Here is a 20,126-nt window from a genome sequence, read left to right on the forward strand (position 1 = left end):
CGCACAAAGAAGAGACGAGCAGGGAGGAGATGGTGGAGGATGGAAAGATGGGTGATGCAGCACCATCGATTCCCAGGGCTTTCATAGGTTACGGGGCACCGCTGTGATGGTGGGGTGGGAGGTACTTCCTACAGACGACCTGTGAGTACTGTTCGAACCTTCTTTAGAAGAGTTAGCTGTCAGGGACCTCGCATTCTTATGGGGTCTGCTTCTTCTCCGGGACTCTTCTGGGCTCAGGGGCGCGGGGAGAAGCGCCCCGAACCCAGGCAGCTGGGAGCCGGAGCCGGGGAGGATCTGCCCAGGCCGCGCCCAGGGCCGTAGGAGCAGAGGCCGCGGCGCCGGGGACGGGCTGGCCGTGGGCCGCCGTCGGGGGCAGCCGGCGTTACTTCTCCTCTCCTGTTCCGGCCGTGCATGCTCTGCGCGCCCTGCTCGCGGTGCCGGGACCGAGGCGGCGGGCTAACTGTCTCCTGCTCTCTTCTCAGAACACGGCTCTAGATAAGGAGGGCCAGATCTTTGGCAGCAAGCTCGGCGCGGACGGCAGCCGGCCCGGCCTGGAGCCCGCTGCCCCGGAGCCCCCTGCGTCCCCGGAGTCGCCCCCGCGCTCTCCTGCCGCCGCCGCGGAGTGCGAGCGGGCGGGGACCTGGCGCCGCCACCGCGACTGACCGGCCGCCCCCGCCGCCCGCCTCGCTGCCCGCACGGCGCATCGCATCGCCTCGCCGGGGTGGAGAGCGCGCGCCTCCAGGGCCCCCGCTTCCCGCGCGCTCCGCCCGAGTCCTGGAGGGGCCTGTGCGCGTCGTCGCCTTCGGGGACGGGTCCTCGGAGCGGCTTCGTTTAAATTCTCTGTCTTTTCAGTTCAGTGGACATTTGACGGCGTCACCGGGAGAATGTGCAACTTTTATCTGACATTGAGCGCATTTTTATAGAAACACTTTGGATGCACCAAGATCTCTCTCTTATTTAAGTAGACTCAGGAGGGCTCCCTTTTTCTTACAGGCAACTCAGAACTGCGTCTGTCCCTTTGCGGGCGCCCTTCCTCCGCTGACGGGGGTCGGGGGCTGGCTTCCCACGCAAGGCTCCGGGGCCCGAGCGGACCCCCTGGTCCCGGCTCTCCGCCCAGCCTCGGGGGCTCGTCTTAGGATGACACTGGCTCTGGACTTGTGCGCAGACCTCAGGGAGGGCCGTTTCTTCCCTCGAAGTTGTTTCCCTGACTCTTCCCACGACCGCATTAGAAAATGCCGACGACCTTGGCCCTGGGGCTTTTTAACGAGAGGCGTGGTGCACGCGGCGTCGCCGGGGCGCTTCCTTCTCCAGGTCCGGCTGCGGGCAGAGCAGGACCAACCAGCGGCCCCAGGAGCCGCCGGAGCCTCCCTTCTCCATCTGCAGCGGCGCAGCCGCCCGCACGGAGCGCGGGGCGCGGTCGGCACCGGGCGGGAAGGGGCCTGCAGGCATCCTCTGTTACTAACCTTCTGGAAGGCTGCTGGCAGTGTTTCCTTTTTTCCACCACCCTGCGCTTTTTAATGATTGTATATAATCAGTGTATTTGTTTTACCTGCTCATCTTCTAAACGGGTGGGCCTGTAGTTCATTCTCATTGTTAGACTTTTGCCGCCTACAAGTGTATCCAATAAACTTTTCCTTCTTGAGAAATAGCAGTCAGGGTGGGTAGAGGTTCCTGCGTGGTGGTGTTGCAGAGAGTGTGTGGTCAAAGCAACACCTCCCCGGCCCAGGTTCTGGCTGGTGCCAGTGTTTGTTTTTGTCTCGGGGTCACAACGGGGAAGAGAGGTGCTTGGGAAGAACACACGGAGGTGCACCTGGATGGAAGTGTGTTTGATTACAGGGGCAGAAGCTCACACAGCAAAAGCTCAAAAACGAATAGAGATTATTAGTGTACAACAGAGGACTTTGATGGAACCAGAGACAGGAAGGGCAGGCTTTATAAGGAAATGGGGAGCCGGGGCAGACGTTCTCATCTGTCTGTGTCTGTCTCAGAGATTGTGCTGTCTCCTGTCTCTGCTTCTTTCATTGTGTTTTGGCTCTGGGTTTCTGTTGCCCCATAACGTCTGCTTGCCTGGGCTCTGGCTTAGCCTGTAACTGCTTCTGTCCCCAGCTTCGCGAGGCTGCACAACTTCCACGGCTTGAAACCATAGCTTTCAGCTCTGGTTCTCTTCGTTCACATTGCTGTGTGATGACTTCTCTCTGGGCTGGTGCTGACCTGTGATCCAGTCCAGAGGCAGGTGACAGAATGCAGATGGGCTTCCTGGGTGCACAGCTCCGGTGGGTGCAGCCTTCAAGAGAGGGTAGTGATGGGCAGGTCCAGAACATTCTGCCTGTCGCTCTTCTCACTGGTTAAAGAGCAAGCTTTTTCATAGCTTCCAAGAGAAAAATGTCTGTTAGTGGAAGCGAAGAGCTAATGTAAAAGAAAGAGGAGAAAAATGAGGATAGTGAAAATGGAAGAATGATGGAGCGAGGCCTTGAGTGTACTGGTCAGAGCCTGAGACTCGACCCCATCTCTCAAACTGCAAGGTTCAAAGACATTTGCTAAAGACTTAAGAAAATAAATGGCCAGGGCCGTGCCAGTCACTGGTGACGGGCGGAGGAGAACCTTCCGTCCCGCACGTGCTCCCACGTTCTGTGGCACCCGTGGATGGCCTGGAGACACGAGTAGCCTGAGGTGGGTGTGGCGGCGTGGCCTAGCAGTGGCCAAGCAGTTCTTTCGTGATTGCTCCCACAAACACCTCGAGCGTTAAGCGGTGGTCAAGGAACAAACCCAGAAGTTCGGTGACATAACCCGGGTCATAGAACTGGCAGGAGACGGAGCCATGATGTGGTTTCAGATTCCACAGACATCAGACCTGGGCTCTTTTTTTTTTTTTTTTTTTTTTTTTTTTTTTTTTTAACATCTTTATTGGAGTATAATTGTTTTACAATAGTGTGTTAGTTTTCCCTCTACAACAAACTAAATCAGTTATACATACACACATGCTCCCACATCTCCTCCCTCTTGCATCACCCTCTCTCCCACCCTCCCTATCCCACCTCCAGACCTGGGCTCTTTTGAAGGCAGCCTGTCGTCCAGGGTAAATCAAGGCCTGGACCTGAGTGGCCATCTAGATGATGATCCTAAATAAAGGCTCCGACACCACAGCAAATTGTTCGTTCACCCACACATTTAGCAAACGTTATTGAGCTCTTACTCTGGTCTCAGGATCCAAATTAAATAGAGGTCCTTTATTGCTGGGCTCCTCCGCTCCCGCACTGAGAGGGAGGCATGTGCTTGGTTTATGTTCATCCCCTTATTCCAGCAGGGGAGCCACGTCTACAGAAGTCGACCTTTGAATAGAGCAAGGGAAGCAGTGACCTGCCGAAGCCATCGTGGGCCGCCTGCTGGGCCCAGCCAAGAGTCGGCGGGAGTCTGTCTCTCTTTCTTCAAAAAGGTTGCTGTGACCTGAAGGTACATGGAATAGACAGATGGAAGCATTTGGCGTAACTCCCCCAGAATATCTGCATGAATAAGACTGTGAAACGTGAATCAGGAGGTGGGGGACAGTTCAGAACAGATAAACCATGTTGAAAGACGAGTGCTGGGTAGTGATGCTGTCTTGGAGGAGGTCTTTCAGGGCAGTTTGCCGTCCCATGGAAATACAATGTAAGCCACATAATTTAACAGTTTCTGGTACCATATTAAAAAAATCTAAAAAGGAACAGGTGAAATTATAGTATAGTTTATTTAACCCAATATCTCTAAATACATCCCTTTAAATTATTATTTCATCATGTGGTCAATGTAAAAAAAAAATCATTGGGATACTTTACCTTATTTCTTTGTCCTAAGTCTTTGAAATCTGGTGTGCGCTGACACGTACGGCACATCTCAGGTTGGACCAGGCACATTTCAAGCGTTTTCATAGCCTCGTGTTGCCCCACCTGCCAGGCTGGACAGTGCAGCTATAAAGAAGGCCCACAGCACGTGGTTTCTTTGTTTTGTTTAGTTTTGCATATGATGTGTATGACAATGCAGAAAGAATCCTTATCTACTGTTTTTGTTGTTTTGTTTATTTGCGGTACGCGGGCCTCTCACTGTCGTGGCCTCTCCCGTTGCGGAGCACAGGCTCCGGACGCGCAGGCTCAGCGGCCACGGCTCACGGGCCCAGCCGCTCCGCGGCATGTGGGATCTTCCCGGACCGGGGCACGAACCCGTGTCCCCTGCATCAGCAGGCGGACTCTCAGCCACTGCGCCACCAGGGAAACCCTTATCTATTGTTTTAAATGGGATGGACTGATGTAAGACGATCTCAGCAGATTGGAGCACTGATCCAAACCTGAGATGTGAAATCAAAGCGTGAAGTCCTGTGATTCAGTGGCCAAGGCCTTGGCGTTCACTGCTTCACGGGAAAGATCTGGGAGGGGAGAAGTGCAAAGAGCACTGTGTCATTAGGCGCCAACAGAATGGCTTAAGCGTTAGCATGACCTTAAGCCGCATCCTGAAAAGTCCGTGCAGGTCGTGGGCAGCGTGAGTCGAGCCTCCCAGGTTCGGCTCTGCGCCGGGGCCTTGGGGTGTGTGGTGCAGATGAAGCAACCATCGCCCGAAAGAAGGCAGCCAGGGTGGCGAGGGGTTTAAAGCCCTGGGAGCCAAGGACTGGTGGAGAAGCGGTCAGGTGTTGCTTAGGAAAACCCAGAGGCACCTCCGCCTGATGTGTGGCTTCACAGTGAACTAACTGCTCTGTGGCAGGGGGTGCAGACTCCTTTTGGGCGCTCTGGGTGGTGGCCCGAGGTCAGTGGGTAGGAGGCGTGAGGGTCAGGTGTGAGCGCAGCGTCGCAGGAGCAGGCCGGTGACAGAATTCGCTGCTTTCTAAAGGAGCGAGTGTCTAGTTCTGGGAAATGCCTAGGTGCTAAATAATAACGAAAGCTCACAGTTTACAGAGCTTTCTCACACTGTCTTGTTTGAGCCACACCACAGCCCTGAGAGAACAGCTAACATCCCTGTTCAACAAATGTGGAAACTCAGATGGGTCTCGAGCTGACGGAGCCATGCCTCTCCCGGCCCCGGGGCAGGTGTCCTGGGAGCTGCTGTGCCCCACCCCTCCAGGTGGTCAGGGATGCTTTAGGGGCAGCGTCTGTGTCCTAAGGCGGAGGTGGGATGGGCTGGGGAAGACACCTGACAAAGTGGTAGAAAATCGAGGCGGCTAAGAAGTTCCCAGGGCAGGGGCGTGTGAGTTCTGTTAGATGAAGGAAAACAGTAGTCTCTCTGAGGGAGGCGGATGTGTGCAACCTTGGTTAGTCTTGGCCAATGGATTTTAAGGGGCTGTTTTATGATAAAACCTGCAGCCTTGAAGTCAGTGGGCGTGTGTTGCCATCATCGAGCAGCTGAGCGGAAGAAAAAGGTATTTGGTACAGAGACGGACCTGCTTGTGCCATGCTCCTCCTCAAACAGAAGCCGCCTTCATTTGGGGCAGAGCAGGCAGCGTGGCCTTTGGCGGTCAGGAGGGTTTCAGCCCGAGTTTGATGGTGTGAGGCTGGGCACCTGCCCGTGCCGGCACTAAGATCAAGCCTGGGGAGTGTCTCTCAGCTGATCCAAGTCTGAAGCTGCAGCACAGCCAGCTGCTTCTGCCGGGCTGCCCCAGAATTTTGGTTTTGGCAAGGAACAATATTCCTGAACTTGAGACAGGAAAATAGTTCAGTGCATGTTTCTGGCACGTGACTGCTGTGGAATTCAGAGGGACATTTGTAGGTCACCTGCTTCCCCTGCCTGCAGGTCAGACCACCCTGTTCTCTAGGAAGAAGGACGTGAGGCCCTCTGGTTTGAGCAATCTGCATTTCTGGCTCAGAGAGGCAGGGCAGGGAGTGATGTGTCAGTGTCATTCATCGCAGCCTTGGGCTTTTATATGGTGATCATGTGATTTGGGCGACCCAGGAAAAGCATCATGGACTCTACTTTTCAGATCTATTGAAAAGAAAGATCCAAAAGATGTTTCTCCCACTCATCTGAGAGAAAATAGAAGAGGTAGAAATAAAAAATGTTTTTTTAATTTTACTTTTTTGATTTGCTACTGTATGGTCTTTGCCTTCCCAGCTTCCTTGCTTTTCCCTGCAGTGATAACTTGCGATGCCTATAGAATTAACGTCATTACACTTTATGCTACAAAAAAAAAGGGAGGTAGCAAGGCTGATTGCTCTCCTAGTTGAAGTAGAAAACACTTTCCTCCGTCTTTGATGGGGCAGAAATAGCCAAGTGGAGGCACAGGCATATTTGTGGATATGCATGGTTTATGCAGATTTTCAGATTCACGTCCTCCTCCTCTCTGTGTTTGTGAACATGCTCTGGCCTCATGTGATGTCACGTGATGACGTGAGGCTGTGGGGCTGGCATCGTCCAACGCACGCCGGAAAGTGGCAAAGCTGCTCCATCAAGCTCAGTGTGGGATCCTTCCGACTGTGTAAAGACATTTCTGCTTCCTGATGCGGAAGGAATCAGTCCCGGGGCTGCTGGGCTCTTCAGCAGTGATGGAGAGGGGGTGGGGCTGCTGCAGGAAGGAGAACCAAACCGGGTCAGAGCTCCTGAAATCGTGTCTGGTAAAAACGTATCAAAGATCCCTAGTGAAAATCTCTCCCGTGAAAAGTCCTATCTTGGTGGATCTAAACTGTTATGTGCCATTTAAATTCAATTATATTTGCAGAAAGAGGTGCAAAGCGGACGTGTGGCCTGGCTGCATCCAGATTCCCTGGCTGTCTGCCAACTTGACCCAAGTGACCTCTGGCATCTCTCTGCCCCTGCGACAGCGAGGTGGGAGGACACACGGCCCCAGATGTGCGGTCAGGCCCCTGGCTGGGCTCTGCTCTCGGAGCTGAATGGGAACGGGCAGCCTGGTGATAAGCTACCGACCTCATGTGCTACACCCGGCTTCCATGGGTCCCAGGCAGGGGACCGTCCCTCACGCCGACAAGCAGAACTGAAGTGTGGGGTTATCTCAAGGCAGAATTGTTCCTTTTCATTGGATTAATTTATTGGAACATTTATTTGTGGATGTTTGGTCCACTTTGGGAACAAGCTTCTCCTGAATGGATTGTCCACCAGTTCGCATTCGTGTGCCTCTCAGGTTTTCGTGTTCTCTCTGCTCTAAGCCCTCATATGCTTTCTCCTAGAAATCCAGTGGTATTTCTTAAATTAGAGCCTCACGGACTTGACTGATGATGTTTCCGTCAGAATCCACACCATCGGTGAGGGACACCTTACTTGCCCGAGGCAGTGCATTTTAACACTCCGCACTCGCAGCCGCACCGCCTCCTGAATGTGTCGCCGTGGCTCCTGGCTGTTGTAGGTCATCCCGTTTCATCCCAAGCCACCTCAGTTTTGACTTTCTTCCCTAATTGGTTTATATTTATTGGAAGTCATTTCGTTTAAAGGAGTGAAAATTGGATGAAATAAGTGAATGTTGAGTAAACACTAACATATACGGTACTAAACAGAGTCTACCCCTAAGAAGCCTGTGCGGATGCCAGCAGGATTCGTTTTATGAGTAGATACAGTCAGCCCTCGGCAGCCGCAGGTTCTGCGTCCGTGGTCGGTGGAAGCCACGGATGTGGGGAGCTGGCTGCAGCTGTGTGTTGATGCCAGCTGTTAAGGTATTAAGTTTCAGTGGATTTTCCACAGTTGTAAGTTTTAAACAGTAGGGCGGTAGAGGCACCGATTTTCTTCTTAGGCTCCAAGAGGAAGCTGCTTCATGGACTTTGCTTCAGGTTTGTTTAAACAGGTAGTTGAAGTATCATATGCCTGGCATATGACTTAGATATTCCTAATTTTCTTCTACCACTTTCCCCAAAGTTTCCGAAGTGTGATATCACAGGTTAGTACCAGTGAGGAGATTCATTTACCAGTAACCTGGGTATGTCTTTGACTCTAAGATGTACTTCCCCTCTCCCACATTTTACCATCTATTGTTTTGTTAACGGTTTATAAAACAACGGTGGATTTTAGACGGAACAGTGTATAAAGTTCCTTTGGTCTTTTGTTTGTTAGATAAAGGTCTCGTGTTCTCATTTCCGTAATGCCCATTTTCCTGTTTTCATTCAAGAGAATTGCTCACCTATTGGTTATTGTTCAAAAACTATGACTGAACCAGGGTTTGACATTTTCCTTGCAAATATCTATATAATCATCATTGTTTCAAAAGTAGGAGTGAAAAAGATTATTACCAACAAAACAAATACCATCTTATTTATTTTTTCTGGCAAACAACTGAGTTGTTCCATTCCTAAAATCTTTGCTTTTAGGGAAGAGCTGAATGTGTAGGAAAAGGGAGGCGACCCCTTTTAGGTAAGTAAGTTGCAAGAGAAATAGAGATGGAATGTCAGTTTCAACGCAGAGTTCACAACTTACGAAGAATTTATTGATGCAATACAGACCTTTTCTCAAATATTTTTCACAGAATTCCACACAGCAATCTGCTAGAATTCTACAACACCAGAATGACATTTTTGTAGTACAAACTGCTAATCAAAAGGAAGATGAAGATTGTTTAACAACAGACAGAAGGTAAAACGAGGGTTGCTTCACACAGCACCCAGTAGCCTCTGTTCCTGGGCCAGGGGTGGGGATGGAGGCGGTGGGGGGGGGCCGACAACGGCTCTGCCTCAGTGCGTGAGCGCAGTCAGCCCGTTGGGGAGTGAGCTCCGGTGCTTGCATTTACTTTAAAAGAAAAACAGAGGTTGTGAGCACGAGAGCATGTCCATCATTTCATTTTGGTGTGCTAAGAAGGGGACAGATCAGGAAAACATTGTAAATATTTCACACTTGCGATAACATTAGATCCTTTATGATAACCACACAGTAAAATAAAATACCCTCCCCCAAACCATAACTTTCTAGGCCTAAAACATGCTCGAAGAATAATATTGATAGAAATAATTCATTGAGATGTTTTAAATTACATTTACCATAATTTAAACATCGCTATTTAAATCCCAGAAATTTCAGTGCTGAAGAAGCACAGTTGTTTGGAAAAACACAGGCCCCAAAGTACAGCGTAAATAAAATTCCCTCATCCCAGTATTATAACCCGTTCCTTATTGTTAAAATCATACATTTCTCAAGATTACAGATAAATGGGAAGTGTTTTTCCATTAATATAACTAGCATAAGTGGGTTTACTTGCTCCACTGTGTATTTATTATTTCCATAATTGGTGAAAATAGACTTCTCATTATGACTAAAAATATAGATTTTTTTTTTTTTAAACTACAGAACCCAGCAGCCAGTTTTCTGCTTTGCTATTCCCCCCAAAAAAGTCAAGCAAAGTCTACAAAAATAGCAATTAACTTTAAAAAATATTTTGCTTCTTAGAGCAAATTTAAGTTACATTCAGAGATGTGATTGCTATTTCTAAGAGAAAGATGCTGAGGGCGCTTCCTGTGCCCAGGCTGGGGGGCAAGGCTGAAGCCCAGCTGTCACTATCAGTAGCGGGTTTGGTATTCATGATGCCACCGGTTAAAGTCATTGTAGAACAGAACAATGCTTCCTGAGGCCATGCCAGAAATGATGCACCTGGGAGAAGCAGAGAGAGAAGGAGGGGTTTACGAACGTATTTATCTCCTCAGGCTTTGTTACTAAAGAAAGAACTGCCCTCCCCACATCCACAAGGTAAATACAGAAGATGGCAGCCAGACCTACAATTTGTGAGACTTACGGTACGTTTTTTGATGACTAAAATGCGGTCCTGAGTAAGCTCAGAGTCCCACCTCTCACACTCCACACGGATCCAATTCACAGCTTGCCTTTATATTGAAAGTACAGCTAGTTTGTGCAAGATGAGTCACACAAACCTGAACAGACTAGAAAATTTCTGAGGCGGAGAGGCTGGGCAGGTGAATTTTTTATATTGGGTATTGGAAGCAAAATAGAGAATCATAATCTCAAAGTAATTGCTGGTGGAGGAAGCAGCACACAATCAAGCGACTGACAGAGGTATGTGACACAGAATGAATGAAGAGTAAGAAATCAGAGTGTTGACCACCCTGCAGAAGAATATTCTGTGTCCCATCGTGTTGAGGGCAGAGGGGCCTTGTCCTCCCAACACAGCGACTCACTGACATCACTATAGGCAGGAGTTGCTGTTTGCTTCCGCTGTCCCTGAGCTGGTGGTGCAGGGAAAGAGATGGAGCAGTTAAGACAGGCGGTTCAGAGGAGCCTCTCCAGGAGGCAGAAGCCTATTTATTATCTTAGACCTCTCTCTGTATGGTTTGGTTAGGAGAGTCCTTAGATGTCATACTTAGTATCCTTAGTAGTACCTCATATCAAAATTAGGAACTAAAATGTGTCACAACAAGAAAATCAGCTAAACACAGAAGAAGGCAGTAATGAGGATATGAGGGACAAAAGAGCACTGAGACATGTAGAAAGCAAACAGTAAAATGGCAAAAGCAAGTCTTTCCCTAAACTCTCCAATCAAAAGGCAGAGAGACTGGCAAAATGAATTAAAAACATGACCAAACTATGTGCCGTCTACCAGAGACTCACTGTGATCTAAACAGGTTGAAAGTGAAAGGATGGAAAAAGATATTCCATGCAAATAATAATGAAAAGAAAGCTGGGGTGGCTATACTAATATCAGATAAAATAGGTTTCAAGTCAAAATGTTACGAGAGACGAAGAAGGACACTATATAGCAATGATAAAAGGGTCAATTCATCTAGAGTATATAGCAGTTACAAACCTATATGAACCAATCAGCGCCCCCCAAGATATATGGAACCAACGCTGACAGAATTGAAGAGAAAAATAAACAGTTCTACAATAATGGTTGGAGACTTCAATACCCACTTTCAATAATGGGTAGAACAACCAGAAAGAAGATACGGAAATGGAGGATCTGAACAATACTAAAAACCAATTGGACCTAACACACATATAAACATCCACCCAACAACAGCAGAATGCACATTTTTCTCAAATGCACGTGGAACGTTCTCCAAGATAAACCATACATTAGACCACAAGTCCTAATACACTTTAAAAAGATTGAAATCATACAAAGTATTTTTTTGTAAAATCACAACAGAATTAAACTAGACATCAATAACAGAAGGAAAACTGGAAAATTCATCAGTTTGTGGAAACTGACCAATGGGTCAAAGAAAAATATCTCAGGGAAATCAGAAAATACCAAGACAAATGAAAACAAAACAACAAGCCAAAACTTACAGGATGCAGCAAAACCAGTGCTAAAAGGGAAATTCAGAGCTGTAAACACAGATACTTAAAATCTCAATCAGTCACCTAATTCTACACGTTAAAGAACAAGAAAAAGCTGCAAACTAAACCCAAAGGTAACGGAAGGAATGAAACAATAAAGATTAGAATGGAAATAGGGGACAGAAAAACAGAAAAATCAACAAAGTCAAAAGTTGCATCTTTGAAAAGGGCAACAAAATTGACAAACTTTTAGTTAGACTAAGAAAAAAAGACTCAAATTACTAAAATCATAAAGTGGAGACATTGCTACCAATTTTATAGAAATAAAAAGAGGATTATCAGAGAATACTAGGAACATCTGTATGCCAACAAATGGGATACCCTAGATGAAATGGAAAAATTCTTAGAAACACACATTATTCCAAAATTTCATCATGGAGAAATAGAAAATCTGAATAGACTTATAACTAGTAATGAGACTGAATCAGTAATCAAAAACCTCTCAATAAGAAAAGCCCTGGACCAGAGAGCTTCACTAGTGAATTCCATCAGACATTTAAAGAAGGATTAACACCAACTCAAATGCTTCTAAAAAACTAAAGAGAACACTTCTTAAGTCGTTCAATGAGGCCAACACACCCTGACACCGAAGTAAAACAGACGTTACAAGAAAAGAAATCACAGACCATATCCCTTATGATTACTGATACAAAAATCTTTAACAAATACTAGCAAACCAAATTCAGTAGCATATTAAGAAGATTATACACCGTGACCAAGTGGGATTTATTCTTGGAATATAAGGATGGTTCAACATTCAAAAATCAATTGTAATATATCACATCAACAAAATTAACAACAAAAGAAACCCACGTGAGAGAAGGCATTTGACTAAATTCATCATCCTTTCATGATAAAAACACTGAAACTATGAATAGATGGAAAGTACCTCAACACAATATAAAGGGCATTTATGAAAAATTCCCAGCTAACATCACATTCAATGGTGAATACTGAAAACTTTCCCCCTCTTACTGGCAACAAGACGAGGATACCTGCTTTCACCACTTCTGGTCAATATAGTACAAAAAGTCCTAGCCAGGGCAGTTAGGCAAGGAAAAGAAATAAAAGGCATCTAAATTGGAAAGGAAGAAGTAAAATTACCTCTATTGCAAGTGACATGATCTTTATGTAGCAAATCCTAAAGATTCCACACACAAAAAAACTGTTAGAAGTGATGAACTTATTAGCAAAGTTGCAGGATACAAAATCAACAATACAAAAAATAAGTTGTGTTTCTGCATACAAGCAGTGAACAATTTCCATCACAGCAACAACGACAACAACAACAAAAAAGGCTCAGGAATAAATTTAACCAAGGGGGCAAAAGGCCCGTATATTGAAAACCAGAAAATATTGCTGAAAGAAATTAAAGACAACATAAATAAATGGAAAGATATCCTGTGTTCACGGATCGGAACACTTACTATTGTTAAGATGACAATATTAGCCAAAGCCGTCTACAGATTCAACCTAATTCTTATCAGAATCTCAATGTTTTTTGCAAAAATAGGAAAAAAAAAATCTTAAAATTCACATGGAACCTCAAGGGAGCCTGAAATAGCAAAAACAATCTCAAAAAAGAACAACAAAATTGGATGTCTCATACTTCCTGATTTCTAAACTTACTGTAAAGCTACAGTAATCAAAACAGTGTGGTACTGGCTTAGAGGGAGACATATAGACCAATAGAATAAAACAGACAGTCCAGAAATAATCTCTCATATACAGGAACAGTCTTTTTCAACAAATAGTGCTGAGAAAACTGATATCCACATGCAAAAGAATGAAGTTGGACCCTTATGACCATCATATATAAACAAACATTAATTCAAAATGGATCAAACACTAAATATGAGTTAAAACTATACAATTCTTAGGAGAAAATAGAGGAAGCCCTTCGTGACACTGAATTTTGCAATGATTTCTCGGATATAACACCGAAAGCACAGGCAACAACAGAAAAAAATAGATAAATGAGACTTCATCGAAATGAAAGGCTTTTTGCACATCAAAGGACACTATGAGATAGAAAGATGAAAAAGTTCTGGAAATGAATAGCAGTGATAATTGTATAATAATGTGAATATACTTAATGCCACTGAATTATGCACCCCCAAAAAAGGTTTAAATGGTAAATTTTATGTATAGGTTATCACAGTAAAAGAAGTTAAGAACTAAAATGAGAGACTGTATATTGAAAAGAAAAAAGATGCCAGGTAAAGATTATCTCCCCAAAATGAAGGTTTTAGGAAATAAGCCAGATTTCTCAATGGAATCATTATGGACAGACATACAGGCATTTCACATGAAATTCTGTTTAAGAATAAAGGTACTTCAATATAAAAAGCTTCACAGGAATATAATTGGAGTCTTTGTTACTTAAATCCTGTCTATTCCTAGAGAATTCAGCCTTTGTCCAAGATTGGCAATGCCATCAAACAAAATCATGCTTTTTAAAAAGTATCTTGGAAACCCCAATATTCATCAGCGCTTTTGATTGCACAGGTGACCCTCACAACCCAGCCCATCCATCAGCCCATTTACACACATTCCCTCGCCAGTTTTTAAAGCCACCAGTACAGACCGCGATTCCAGTGTTACCTCTGGTCGTAAGATAGTGCCATGGCCCGGATCCCGGCGTCGCAGCCTGGATAGGCGAAGAGCTGCTTGAGGTCAGACACCTGCCAGACCATGACCACACCGTTGTCTCCTCCGGTGAGCAGGTACTGCCCGTCCCGGCTCAGCTGGATAGCCTGTGAGACACAGCAACATTCGGTTAGAGACACGGCTCTCGGAAAACTTGGCCCCTCACCCCATCTCTGATTAATTCGACACGATGCCAGCCGGCTACTGGAGCCACAAAGGGACAGTGTGTGTATGTGTTCCTGAGGAGTTTTCAGGAAATCATGAGTCACAGAAGACTTTTGCTATTTTTCAAAAGTCAAATGGGCAAAGTTAGGCAACGCTTGAGTTTTTGAGTTTTTTTGTTTTTAATTTCTGCTTTTTAAGGATGAGGTGACAAACTCTTCCGATTCTATGACTGCTAATTAAACGGTCCGTGTTGTGCACGGGGACCCGCGCCCTAAAATGAAGCGCTTCCTGGCACCTCTCCATCGCACTGTGGTCCCGCTAAGCCTGTTTTGCGCCAAGGCTGGGCAGACAGTGCTAGCTGCCCTCATATCACTGATGAAACGCTGCTGCCTGTGGGGCTGAGCTCCACAGGAGACCACCTGCAGCTCGAGCACCTTCACTAGGCCTGCTGGGAGTTTACAGCAGGTGGGAAGACAGCTCGGCAGGGAACCGTGAGCTCCCAGGGTGATTAAACCCAGTTTAAGCATTTTCTTCTTGCCCCCAGGACCGACCGCTTCCTGCCAGTGCTGAACTCAAAGTACAGACGCGGAATTTGCTCTTCAGTCCTGTCAAACCTACCAAAGGCAGGCCACTTTCTTTTCTTTTTCTTTTTTTTTTTTTTATGACTGTTTACATTTTTTTCATGGTTAAAAAAAAAAATCAAAAGAATATTTCATGACACGTGAAAATTATATGAATTCCAAATTTCAGTGCCCATAAATAAGCGTTATTGGAACAAAGGCACATCCATTCATTTCTGGCTACTTTTTTTGTTTTTAAGAGAAAGTATGCCGGCTCCTGATGTAAGAGGCCCCTCCTTACTTGAGGAGCAGATCCCGCTCTACCCCTCCCTCTCCTCCTGCCCCCTTCCCTCCAAACCTTCTTTTCCCGGTCTATTAACATACACGTTTCCTTTCTTTAGCTGGGCGACATTGGGAGTTCTAAAGGTTACTGCAAATATCTGTAATCTTATGTCCACCTGGACACAGTGAATGAGGGAATCCAGATTGTACTAGTAGGCCAGAAAGAAACTATCTACCTTCTGAAAAATATATTTATACTGTTCTGTACCCGGAGTTTTAGTATAGTTGCCTTAAGTCTTTACCCTTTGACAAAAATTTTTTTTTAATTACAGAAATGTTTCATAGCCATTCAATTCACATTCAAGTAAATGCCAACTTCCAGAGGTCTCTTAAATACGGCTTATTCTCAAGAACACAAAAGTACACCTAAGAAATCAAAACCTGTGGGTGGAAGACACTTTCATGTAAGAAGCATTCTCTAAATTTTAACCAAATACCCATAGTAAGATTTTTCAATATAAGTAAAAACAAATATCCTTTTTCCCCGTTCATTTCACAAACGTCAATCTCTAGGGGCTTATCTGGGAAATGCAATGAAGGCTACAACAAATAATTATTTGCTACACTTATAAAATTCAGCTGTCGAAAATCCATTAACCTTACGGTTGTGGTTCACTTGAGTTTTATACTTGAGGCTTTTTACTGGATAAGAGCTATATTAAAACATAAATTAAAACCATTAATCTTTAACTCTTTGTCCTAAAGAATCCCTACTCCTAGTTCTGTGTTGAAACAAATAAAACCTGGACTTTTAGGACTACACATGTATAAGAACCTAAAACATTTTATTAAACCAGGTGCCTGCCAAGGTTAAAAAATATTTTGTCGGCCTTTCTCAGGAGGGACTTGTCAAATTTCCCTGAGAATAACAGCCAGGGTAGCATTTCCTGAATAGCACCCTATCTCCCACCCAAACCAGCATTCACGTAGTTCTCAATTCTCATACGCCTCCTCCAGTCTCAATCCAGGTTGGGTTGAGAGTAGAGATTTTAGGAGGGCCCTGGGGACGTGTGACTCTCAGCCCCTGGACTCCTGAGTGCTCGGACAACAACACCGTAGTTGCACCAGTTTCCAGGAGGTACCAGCAGGCCACAGCAATCTGCTGGCGACAATCATATCCTAAGACACAGCTTCCCCGGGAAAACAAAATAAATGAGTTCCTATGGGTGAAATGGGGGCGATCCTTTGTTTAGGATAACATAACTTTGCTGCTCTGTACAGGCTGCCCACTTAAATTTAAGTTATTCATTAAGACATCTAAACATTGCCTAGTTGACGTGCTCTGATATGTTAACCAAATGCCACTGCACAATCTGGCATCTAAATAAAAACAGGTGGGAGGCCTTGATTAGCGAGTGCAGAGGTTCCCCAGGCCACCTGCCTTCAGGGTTCTTGCCATTTCAAAGAAACTTCATTTCTGGTCTGAGCTAATGACTAATTTGTTTCCATGGTCTCCTTTCCTTATACAGGCTCAGACTGCAGGACGGAGGTGGAGATTTTTGTTCTGTGATGTCTCTTAGTCCAAGCCTGTGATTTCCTTCCACCCTTCCCAAGGCAGTTAGCTGCGAAAGTGTGGGTCTCTGGAGCCGGGCACGGGCAGTGCTCTTTTTAGGCAAGCTCACTTCAATCACACAGTTGCCACTTACAAGTTAGTATGATAAAGTGCAGGCGTGCTGGGGAAAAGGCGATGGATTGTTTAAGCCTAAAATCCAGTGGGAAATATTACAGAGGGAAAAAAACAACGGCCATAGGGCAGAGAGGAAAAGCATGTGTGTACGAACAGTCTGCAGAAAGCCTCTGACCGCTGCCTTGAGGAACTTCCCAGGGCCTTTGGTACTAACTGAAATGCCACAGAAACGGTTTTAGCCAGCAAGGGATTTCAAATTACTTTACAGATTTATTAGTGTAGCTGAAAATATAATCGCAACTCAAAGTGACAGATTCTCAACATTATTATCGTAAAGAAAAGAGGAAAGGAAAATCCTCTAATGTGTACTTGGTTTAAATGGAGGGAGGGAAAAATAAAAGCAGAGTGTGAGAATCTCTGTATGCAGCCTTCGTGGCAGAGGTGGTCAAAATGCACTGGAGAAAACTCACAGAATGGGAGAGGGAAGAAAGCCATTTACTGGATTGAGAAATCATCCTAGGATCCAGAAGCAGCAAGTGCCCTTAGTCTGATCAGTGTAATCTATATTCAGGGCCTCTGTTCCTTAATACTTCTTGACCCCAATATTTATGTGAGAGAAGGGGGTGATTAGCCTAGATCCGGGAAACTGGGAGAATTTATGTCACCTAAGTCGCCCCACGTCAGGGGTAACAATAAGCATAGTGGCCAGAACTAGCTTAAACCACACTCAGAGGGCTGAGGCCTCTGCAACCTTCTTTCCACCCCCAATACATCCTGGGTCCCTTCACTGTACTCAGTTCACATGCCCCTCCAACCCCAGGGCGGGAAATGATAGGAACACCAGCTTCATTTTACCTTAACCTGCACCAAGGAGTTCGGAGGTGAGAAAAGAAGGACCTTAAAAAAATAGCCTCAGGGACTTCCCTGCTGGTCCAGTGGTAAAGAATCCATGTTCCAATGCAGGGGACGCGGGTTCAATCCCTGGTCAGGGAACTAGGATCCCACACGCCGCGGGGCAACTAAGCCCGCACGCCTCAACAGGAAAGAAAAAAAACCTTCACACCACAACTAGAGAGAGAAAGCCCGTGCGCCGCAATGAAAGATACCGCAACGAAGATCCTGTGTGCTGCAACTGAGACCCGATGCAGCCCCCCAAAATAAAGAAAATAAGTGAATAAAATAAATATCAAAAACAAAAAGAAAAGAAAAAAAAAATAGCCTCTCCGAGAGCAGTCCTTACTCTTTTCTTCAACCTCTAATGCTTATGGAGCCCTGTCCTGAAAATGAAAGAAGACCCTGGAAGGTCCACCAGCACTACCACCTCTTGTATACCAAAAGTGAAAAATGTCTGCCTGATTCACATCATAATTCGAAGCCCAGCTTCCTTAACTTGGTGAGTTTGGGTCTTGTTATCCACAGAGAAGTCAAGTCTGCAATTACATACTAATCCTAAATCATCATCACCCCTACCAGTCCCGCCATCGGCCAGTTCGAGTGTAAAGAGAGCCGGTTTTAGGGGTGCTCCATTGCACTATTTTAGCTTTGATACCCAGAAGACCACGCTCTGCAGTTAACTTTCTTAGATAAACAAACCAAAACCAAGAAAAAAACGAGCAGTGCCACTGAAAGCCACCCAGGATGGCCGAAGGCGCACCCCCGGCTTCTCCTAGTGACCTCGGGCTGAGCAGTACACGGCAGGGCTGGGAGCGGATAAGCCCTGTCCAGGTGCTGCCTGCTGATTTGGGGTGGAAAAGAGGCCCCTGGTGACCGAACACAGAGGTTTCTTTGGCGAACCCTCTCCCTCCTCCTCACTCGCCTTTACACTTTGAGGTAAAAACATACAATGGTGAAAAGTCTGTAAGGTATACTTACCCTTATGTTATCATCTGTTTCCATGGTGGCCTGGAGTTTTCCATTCACGCTGAATGTACAGAAGAAGCCATTTTCATAGAATATGACACAGTGACCCTCTCTGGAAGCCTGAATGAGTTTTGGTTTCAGGCAGTTTTCAGGACCCTCCAAAGTCCTTAACAAGTCTCCATTCATGGAATGTATGAGACATGGTCCTCCTGAGGAAACAGGAGAAACAAAAGGCAAAATGAAGTTTTTGATTAAGAACAGACAAATGTGACCTGAGTCTTGAGCACCGTTGAGACAGGATGCCAGTACCATAATCACAGTTGTAGAAAGCCTTAAAAAATTATATCTTAGATATCAGTTATTTTGTAAAATCTGCATGCTGGCTAGATCTCACCTTCCACTTGGGAAAGAAGAAAGCCGAGTCATGCACGTTCAAGTTCACTTCTCAAGAGACAGGAAGTTACTTTATGGAGTTCATTATGCCAAGGGATGATAAAAACTGGAGGAATTCAGAAAGGAACAGGACAAATTACAAATCCTAAATAAAAGAGCTTCCAGGAAGGCTGGGCCTCGGCTGAACACCGGCTGCTGTGAGGCACACAGGGTCCCGATGGTAGCAGCACTGGGGCCTGTGTGGTGAGAACTCATCAAGGCAACTTCTGAAGGCCTAAAACATCCTCCCTCCCACTGCTTTGGCTACTTGGTGGTGAAAGAAGGTCCCTGCTAGTCCACCTCCTCACCCCCCAGCCCCCAGGGAAATTCACAGAGATCCTTCCGGTTCTCCTTGGCAAACAAGCCTGCCCCCCGCTGTCCCCTAAACCAAGCGGCATGTACCCGGCCACTCCCCACTCTCCAGGCTGACCTCCAGGCTGAGATGCTTGAGGAGGATGCAGAAACTGCATCTTTACTGAGCGCCTGCGACATGAAAAGCAAAAGAGGAGCAGGTACCCAAAACTGCTTGTGTGAGGAGTAAGTTCTAAGACACGTCTGAGTTGGACAAAAGGGGTAATTAGACTATATGCCCTGCTCCTGTCCAGGCTCAATTTCTCGTGGCTACATGGAATCATCACGTGTTCCCCGCATGACCGTTATAACGTGTCTCTCGGCTTTTTCTTGACCACTCGGGGAGTTGACAGGTTTTTAGTGTTCTCGACATAAATACATAAGGCAGTCTTTGCTCTGCACAGTTCCAGCATGCATGAATTTCAGTTGTCACTCTAAATGACCCCAGTCCCTCAATGCCACAGTTCAGATTTCAGTTATCACAGGAACTGCATAAGGTACACACTTCATGGTCAGCTTGTCAGTCCACAAATCACTATAAATAACAGGTGTGCATCATGATGGGGCACCAATGCCATCACTTCTTTCAAAGTCTGTTAGTGAATGGTCACCGCACGTCTGTGACTCAGCTCACGCACAGACAGCAGACTCTGTAGTTGTGCTGCCTCGCTGTCTCCCAGGAATGGAACTGTATGACATTTTACAAAAATGGATAATCAAAAGAGGGTAGTGGCCAACAAAGATGGATCTGAAGTAAGGAAATGAGTGACAAAGCTGAAAGTAAAATTGGAAGCCAACATAAATGGAGTTAATAGAAGATAGAGCTGACCGTGGGAGTGTTGACATCACTACAGATGCAGCCAGAGGAAGTGAGTGAAGATGATCTTACTGACATA

General features: G+C 45.9%; 2 protein-coding genes across 6 annotated transcripts in view; one reads left to right on the top strand and one right to left on the bottom strand.

The window, feature by feature from the left end:
* The window catches only part of DCLK2 (doublecortin like kinase 2), a 152,211-nt gene extending 151,502 nt beyond the window's left edge, over positions 1 to 709 (top strand). Inside the window, exon 16 of one of the 4 annotated variants that reach the window (XM_067035637.1) lies at positions 483 to 708. In XM_067035637.1, coding sequence (XP_066891738.1) covers positions 483 to 662 — 180 coding nt within the window. In that variant the 3' untranslated portion in view covers positions 663 to 708. Of the gene's footprint in view, positions 1 to 482 lie in introns of all 4 variants that reach the window. The other 3 variants (XM_067035638.1, XM_067035636.1, XM_059066712.2) reach the window with 3 other exon arrangements.
* Positions 710 to 8,361: 7,652 nt separating this feature from the next.
* LRBA (LPS responsive beige-like anchor protein) overlaps positions 8,362 to 20,126 on the bottom strand; it is a 721,911-nt gene continuing 710,146 nt past the window's right edge. For both annotated transcript variants that reach the window (XM_059066707.2, XM_059066706.2), the window contains exons 54-56: positions 18,460 to 18,656; positions 13,849 to 14,000; positions 8,362 to 9,537 (exon numbers count right to left, since the gene is read on the bottom strand). In XM_059066707.2, the coding sequence (XP_058922690.1) occupies positions 9,447 to 9,537; positions 13,849 to 14,000; positions 18,460 to 18,656 (440 nt within the window). In that variant the 3' untranslated portion in view covers positions 8,362 to 9,446. The remainder of the gene's footprint in view (positions 9,538 to 13,848; positions 14,001 to 18,459; positions 18,657 to 20,126) is intronic.

Source organism: Kogia breviceps, chromosome 6 (genome assembly GCF_026419965.1).
Source record: "Kogia breviceps isolate mKogBre1 chromosome 6, mKogBre1 haplotype 1, whole genome shotgun sequence".
Classification (NCBI taxonomy): domain Eukaryota; kingdom Metazoa; phylum Chordata; class Mammalia; order Artiodactyla; family Physeteridae; genus Kogia; species Kogia breviceps.